General features: G+C 44.4%; 1 protein-coding gene across 3 annotated transcripts in view; it reads left to right on the top strand.

Moving 5' to 3' along the window:
- Positions 1–1038: 1038 nt before the first annotated feature.
- The window catches only part of SLC4A11 (solute carrier family 4 member 11), a 113343-nt gene continuing 106350 nt past the window's right edge, over positions 1039–8031 (top strand). For 2 of the 3 annotated variants that reach the window (XM_075189543.1, XM_075189538.1), the window contains exon 1: positions 1039–1204. In XM_075189543.1, coding sequence (XP_075045644.1) covers positions 1168–1204 — 37 coding nt within the window. In that variant the 5' untranslated portion in view covers positions 1039–1167. The remainder of the gene's footprint in view (positions 1205–8031) is intronic. The other variant, XM_075189617.1, reaches the window with a different exon arrangement.

Raw genomic sequence — 8031 nt, 5'->3', positions numbered from 1 at the left:
GGCTGTGCCAGTCATATATAACATATACCCTCTCCTCTCCTACAGGTGTCCGGGCTGTGCCAGTCATGTATAACATATACTCTCCTACTGGTGTCCGGGTTGTGCCAGTCTGGTATGACCAGTGCCCCCTCCTCTCCTACTGGTGCCCTGGCTGTGCCAGTCTGGTATGACCAGTGCCCCCTCCTCTCCTACTGGTGTCCAGGCTGTGCCAGTCATATATAACATATACCCTCTCCTACTGGTGTCCGGGCTGTGCCAGTCATATATAACATATACCCTCTCCTCTCCTACTGGTGTCCGGGTTGTGCCAGTCATATATAACATATACCCTCTCCTCTCCTACTGGTGTCCGGGTTGTGCCAGTCTGGTATGACCAGTGCCCCCTCCTTTCCTACTGGTGCCCGGGCTGTGCCAGTCTGATATGACCAGTCCCCCTCCTCTCCTATGGATGTCCGGGCTGTGCCAGTCTAGTATGACCAGTGCCCCCTCCTCTCCTACTGGTGCCCGGGCTGTGCCAGTCTGATATGACCAGTGCTCCCTCCTCTCCTATGGATGTCCGGGCTGTGCCAGTCTGGTATGACCAGTGTCCCCTCCTCTCCTACTGGTGTCCGTGTTGTGCCAGTCAGGTATGAGATGTGCCAGTCAGTGGTGCCCGGGCTGTGCCAGTCATATATAACATATACCCTCTCCTCTCCTATGGATGTCCGGACTGTGCCAGTCAGTGGTGCCCGGGGTGTGCCCCCTCCTCTCCTATAGATGTCCGGGTTGTGCCAGTCAGGTATGACCAGTGCCCACTCTTCTCCTATAGATATCCGGGCTATGTCAGTCAGTGGTGCCCGGGCTGTGCCAGTCATATATAACATATACCCTCTCCTATGGATGTCCGGGCTGTGCCCCCAGTAGATGTGGCACACTCCCTGCCCCTCTCTCAGCCTCCGCACAGCTCGGGCGCTCGGCAGTGACTGGGGGGCAGTTCCCCGGGCAGGGGGGAGGAGGCCGGGGAGGAGGGGCAGGGGGTGTGGGGCTGCCCTCCTCCCCTCCTCATACAGGAGGCTGCTTCGCTTTGGTTGAGCCTCTTGCAAAAAAAAAAAAAAAAAAAAAAAGAAAACTTAAAGTGTGAAGATGGTGAAGATGGGGTGAGACAGAGCGGGCGGAGCAGCGGCAGAGATGGCAGCCAGACGAGTCTTCCACCTCCAGCCATGTGGTGAGTGAGCAGCCCCGGGACCCCGGGAACCCCCGCCCGCCGTGTTTGTGCAGCAGCCTCTCCCCCCCTCCCCATCCTTCCTCCTCTGTGCTGGGGCTTCTCCGGGACCTGGGGAGCAAATAAACAGATGGAGAACTTCTATTGCATCATAGCTGGGAGTGTTACCAGCACATATGGTGCTGCTATGGAAGCATGTAGTGCAGGACACAGTGCATGTATGTTATTACACAGCCACCATGACTAGTGCATGCATGTAACTGGGGTATTGGGATAGGCTGCACACAGTATTAGTGCATGCATGTTATTACACAACCAGCATTACTAGTGCATGCATGTAACTGGGGTATTGCGATAGGCTGCACACACAGTATTAGTGCATGTATGTTATTACACAACCAGCATTACTAGTGCATGCATGTAACTGGGGTATTGGGATAGGCTGCACACACAGTATTAGTGCATGTATGTTATTACACAACCAGCATTACTAGTGCATGCATGTAACTGGGGTATTGGGATAGGGTGCACACAGTATTAGCAGTGCATGTATGTTACTGTTGTGGGGTGCACTGTGTGCCCATAGAGGGGGACCTCAGATTGTATTACTAGTACAGATACTTCTGGTTTGGGGGCTCCCCATATATGTTGGGTGTGTAAAAGGGGGTTCCCCACATTTTACCAGTATCTCTCCTTGTTCTGCTGTACACACATTATTGTAGCATATCTATGTTTTATAATACAGTGTTACCCATTTTTATTTTAGTGCCCTTGTCGTGTGGTGGAATCTGCTCCTTGTTAATATAGAAAAGGTTAAATTTGTTCAATTATATCAGAACATAGTGTTCAATAAAATAGAAGAAAATGTCACTAATTCCCCTCCCAGGAGCATTAATCAGTTGAGTCTGTGACTCTTTATTAGTTAAAACCTTTTATTTGAGCCAGCTTATATTTTGCATGGTGCCAGTGTTTTTAAGTTACATTCTAATAACACTTGACTATCTAGCTTTTATTTCTGTGATGATTGGAAGAGCGTGTTGAGTCATACATAAATCTTTTATGTTGTTATTACCACAGCATCTTATTTATACAGCACACGTATATTCCATAGCATTTTATGTAAAATGCTGATTATACCAGGCTGCTTAGATTTAGCAAAATAATGTGCAAGAATGGGATCTGTCCTCTGGAATTTTTGGGGCATGGGTTGTTCCGGGTAAGGGGACTTCCATAATGTGGGGCACCAAGCCTAAATCTATGCCAAATTTACATTTAGAAATTGCCCCTGTCATTCCTTGGCATTCGTCTCCTCATTAAATTATTTAGAATTGCTCTAACAAAAATGACTGTAGGAGGAAGCACTTGGCGTTCATATCTGCGTGTTTGACATTAGCAAGAAACAGCAATTATTTCCTATTTTTTTTTTGTTTTTGTTTTCTGGATAGTGGATTTCCCCATTAGCGAGAGATTCCATACCTGTGAAACAATAGTCACTGTGACCTGCACCTCTTGCTTACAATGTGTTTTTAGGATGCAGCCTGCAGGGGAAAATATTGCCAGGGTAGAATACATTACAGTGACCTTCACTTTTATTTTTATAGGTAACATATTTGCATAGCTGGAGGGGCTCATAGTAAAACATACAAACGACAGCTGGAGCACAGTTATTGCAGATAGCGCCCGGTTTGTGGAGTTTCTGCGTAAACAATCGTAGTGCTCTGAGGTAAAACTGGGAAAATCAGAGTGATCAGGGTTATGTTGAAAGAAGATTATGATATTTTCTCCATTTCGGGGGCGTGTTTGACATTTGTGAGGTAATATTTGTAGTCGTATAACGAATAGAACATGGGAACTGGTCAGGGGCTGGCTGGCAAATTTTAGTTTGGGGGGAAAGACTCGGTTCAGCATCCTATTAGGGACATTTTAAAATAAATAAAAAAAAAAAAAAAATGCAGGTAGCCCACTATGGGAACAGCCTGGGGGACTGATGCTCCCAACCTCTGGAAGTGGTGATAGCAGTGACTTACTGTGAAATAAGGGAATTTAATGTTGTTAGTAGTTTATGAGGAATGGCTTTTTCTCCTTTTATTTAAGTGAATTTGCAGCAGACACTATGGATTGCATTCAGTCTGCAGTTATAGGATGTCCTTTTTTTGTTTTTTTTCTTTTAAATTCCTTTTTTTTTTGAGCTTCGTCTGCCTAAAAGCCCCCTGTCTTTCTGTAATGGCCTCCATCTTGTTTTTATTTACATTCAGCAAACAGTGGCAGTCAGAGATGTCCCTTGTGCATGGGTTCAGGTGCGATTTATGGAGTAATTGAAGAATTAGAGGGAGATACAATTGCTGTCCATCTGGAGCGTGAACATCGCGCTGAGCACATTGTCAGCAATTACGGCAGAGATCTCCATAGCGGTGCGAGGGGAAACGAGAGGAGATTTCTGTCAAATCTGCGCTACGAAGTGTCTCGCGGGCGTTACGGAGTCACTTTGCGGCTAATGGAATCTGCCCCTTAGTGACATCTTATGTAAGTGATAGTTCTTGTTCTGCCCTGAATATGTAACACGTTAGAAGTTATGGCGCCTATGTGGAGCCCATCGGTTCCCAGAGGCTGGGATAATCCATGTTTCATTCTGTAGGTTTTCTGAATCAAAATCTCAGGACTGTGCTGGGAAAACGTGTGCAGCTAACTTGTATGTCCCAATTAGCTTCATATTATCCTTTTTTTTATTATTATAAGTACAAATAAATAGTAATTGTCTCTCTAAATTAGGATTCCCGTTTAGTATAAATCCATTTTCAGCTCTTCGCACCACTCATCCAAAAAGAAGTGTCGTCTGGACTAGTTCCTCGAAGGGAACTTTGTCACTTGACTATGAAGCTATGGGGGCGTCTGTGTAATCCGGTTCTCCCTGGACAAGACTTCTTTTCCATTCCTTTAAACTCCTGATGAACCCGAATTAACAGGACACATGAAAATAACTCCTATAACTGTTTTTGTTTTATCCTATTTTGGGACCTAGGAGGAAGCACAGTGTGGACTTTACGGCCTGAACAAAACTTTAGGTCGTAGGAGTGTGAACCTTTTTGTTTTGATTAGTTATTGCAGGGATAAAAGAGATGTTTATAGTTTTTTAGAAAGGTATGAGGGTGGGGAGGGGTGTGAGGACTCCGATAAGTACAGTGTTGTGACTGGTGAATAATAATAATCCTGCTGGAAATTTAATGTAAGCATAAATTTGTCTTTTTTTTTTGCTACATTTCCACAAAATAAATAAACATAGAACGTCGTGGATCCTTTAAACGCTGAGTCACAAGTGGTGTAAGCGTCTGTCTCCTTTGTGCTCTAACTGATGAGTCTTTTTTTTTGTCTTGGAATGACCGATACATCATCTAATTTCTGGCAGGGAAAGTGCTATATCCTGTTCTAAACGCTGACTTCTAAGAAAGACCTGCCAAAGAGGAGCGTTGGTAAACATGTTTGTCGTGTGTGTGGGGGGTGTATCGGAGAGGGGGAACAAGGGGAGACGTTTGCTGCGTGTGACAAATAGCTCGGACATCAAAATGGGCAGGCGAGCAGATTGGTGAAATATTTTATTTTGATGTACGGCCCAGTAACCTGCAAACGTCTTTGTGAGAGCTGGATGCCTGGTTATACCACTGTGTTGTGTTTGTGCAGTAACTGGGGTATCTGGGCATCGCAGCAGGAGTTGTGTCCTATGAATGACTTATGTCTCAGGGCTGTACAAGTGGAATGTATAAGTCTCACCAAGGGGTAAATGTATGAAAATGCGGGTTCTTCAACACCCGCGTGTTCGGCGATTAAATTTCAAGCAGCGCTGCATTGTAAAGGGAAACCCTTTACAATGCAACGCCGCTTGAAATTTAATCGCTAGAAACACGCGGGTGTTGAAGAACCCGCATGTTCATACATTTACCCCCAAGTGTTAGTTACTACACCAAAGACTGATGATTGTTGCACCTCAGACTGCATTGTACATAGGGAGAGCTTCAATTGGCTGCAAAGTGAACGTCCGCGAGACACTTTGCGACAGAGATTTGTCTCGCACCCCGAGATTTCTACCCTATTTGCTGACGCGTGCGCAGCGCGATGTTGGCGTGCTGTCTAGTGTAAGTTGACCATTCTTGCGATAGGAATCCTCTTCTTGCTGCCTCACAGGCCATGAGTTCGATTCACACCCACAGTCCACCCTGTGTGGAGTTTGTATGTTCTCCCCGTGTCTGTGTGGGTTTCCTCTGGGTGCTCCGGTTTCCTCCCACACTCCAAAAAAACATACTAGTTGGTTGGTTGATTGACTGCTGACTAAAATGGGCTTGTGTATTAGGAATTTAGAATGTAAGCTCCAATGGGTCAGTGCACACAAGGGCAAGATTGATTTTCCTTGCAAATCGTTATTCCTCTGTTGAATCACTCTGTTTGTCTCTACACTGGTTGCCTGTTTTCTATCGAATCCAATATAAAATACTTTTACTAACCTACAAGGCCATCAACAAATCTGCACCAACATACATCTCCTCTCTTGTCTCAAAATATCTCCCAACTCGGCAACTTCGTTCTGCACAAGGTCTCTCATCCACTCTCATTACATCCTCCCATTCCCGGTTACAGGACTTTTTTCGGGCTGCACTTACTCTATGGAATTTTCTCCCTCGCACAATAAGACTCTCCTCTGGTCTACAAACTTTCAAGTGTTCTCTGAAAACCTACCTCTTCAGACAAGCTTATAATATTCCTCAACCACCATCTTAACCTCACAACTTTACCCTATTACCACCCGTTACACAATTTCACACAAGACAACTACCCCCTGACCAACATTGTTGTGTGACAGGATCATTTAGCCTATGAGTCACTTTTACCTTTGCAGCCTGGCTGGACCGAAATGCAAAATGTAGACTTAACCTCATGTATCAAACTCCCATTGTCCCATAGAGTGTAAGCTTGCGAGCAGGGCCTTCTCACCTCTTTGTCTGTTTTACCCAGTTTGTTTATTAGTTTACTGTGTTTGTCCCCAATTGTAAAGCGCTACGGAATATGTTGGCGCTATATAAATGATGATGATGATGGACTTGTGTGAATGTAAAATATTTTCTCTACAGTGTTGCCTGATATGGTGGCTTTATGTAAATGATAATAAATGCAGTTTATCATCAGGAGTAATGGTTATTCCAGTATTATGTTTATACATTTGGCTGTACGGTGTAGGTGGCAAATGTTTCCCGATCTACTGTTGAACGGTAATTGGCATGCTGGGAGTTGTAGTGCAGCCAGGACCAGAGCCTGGCTAGCATGTTGCCTGGACTGTTCTGTCTACATCAACCGTATAGCCCACTGTAAAAGACGCTACATTGGGATGACTCTATGGGAGATGCCCACCTGCTTCCCAATGATGCCGCCCCCGCTCATCGGGATGTATTAAACACTAATTAGATTTCAAATCACAAATCGATGTTCCTTGTCTGTAAGCAGGTAGGATGGTGACCGCCTCAGTTGATATTGAGTTCCTTCAGGGTGTATTTATGACATTTTGGCTGCAGATAGTTCTGCTTTGATCCAGTCAGGTTGCTGAAATAGCAAAGTATGATTAGAAACCAGTCAGGACTGCCCATGAGAAAAGCTTAGAGCTGTCCAGTCCCTATTTAAGAGACACTTTACCAGATAGACAAGAAAATCAGCAGTATCTTGGGAGCTGTGGTCCGTTCTGCAGCATCAGAAGCCTCCAGCCTCCGATGCAGCGATGTTGTACTGGGACACATGGATTGTAGTTGGTAGGGGCATTGCATGTGGTCACTTACTGTCCATTTGTCTAAGTTTTAATATAGACTAGTATCCGAGTAAGATTCAGTCTTCTAAATAAGAGTCAGCTTTTTGATACTTGTTTTAATTTTGCATCTTTCATTAACGACATATTTAAAGGGTTGCACGATTTTGTGATCGTTGTAATTTGCAGTTTTCTTTGCATGTGGGTTTATTATCTCTTGTGTTATTACCACAGCACTATTTATAGAGCACTAGCACATTCCATAGTGTTGGATGTAAAATGCGTGCGCTGATTAGGAATATCCGGCTCTCTTTATATTTAGCAAAATAATGTACAGGAATGGGATCTATCATCTGCAATGCTTGGGACCTGGGAGGTTCTGGATAAGGGGTCCTTCCATCATTTGGGGCACCCAGCCCAAAAAATATCCTAAATTACATTTAAAATTTGCCCCCTGGCTTTCCTCACATTTCTCCTGGCATTCCTCTACTCATTAAATGATTTAGAATCGATTTTAAAAATGACTGTAGGAGGAAGCGTGTGACGATCACGTCTGTGTGTATGACGATGGCAATAAATAGCAATTATTCACTTTATTTTCTGAATCGTGGATTTTCCCTTTAGTGAGCGCTTCTAAGGGGCAAATGTATTAAAGTGCGATTTTTCACAATTCGCTGATATTCAGCGACATTGCCGGCTGAATTTAAAGTGGCAATGTGATTATGGGGAAGTTTTGACTTTAGTCACATTGCCGGTTTAAATTTCGCCCGCAATGTTGGCAAATATTGTCGAATTGTGAAAAACGCACTATAATACTTTAATGTCAGGGTACAATATATTACAGATGGACAATGAAGTAACCTGTTTGCAAAGCTGGAGGGGCTCCTAGTAATACATACACCTAACAGCTGGGAGAGAGTTTTTGTAAATAGCGCCCAGTTTGTGAAGCAAGAATAACGGATTTTACAATGCCATGGATCCATTTAAAAGCGCGTGACAGTCACAAGTCGTGTAAACGTCTCGCTCTGCTCTCTGAGTCTTTTTGTCTTGG

Source organism: Mixophyes fleayi, chromosome 1 (genome assembly GCF_038048845.1).
Source record: "Mixophyes fleayi isolate aMixFle1 chromosome 1, aMixFle1.hap1, whole genome shotgun sequence".
NCBI classification, from domain to species: Eukaryota; Metazoa; Chordata; class Amphibia; order Anura; family Limnodynastidae; genus Mixophyes; species Mixophyes fleayi.
This window is presented reverse-complemented; position numbering and strand designations above follow the sequence as displayed.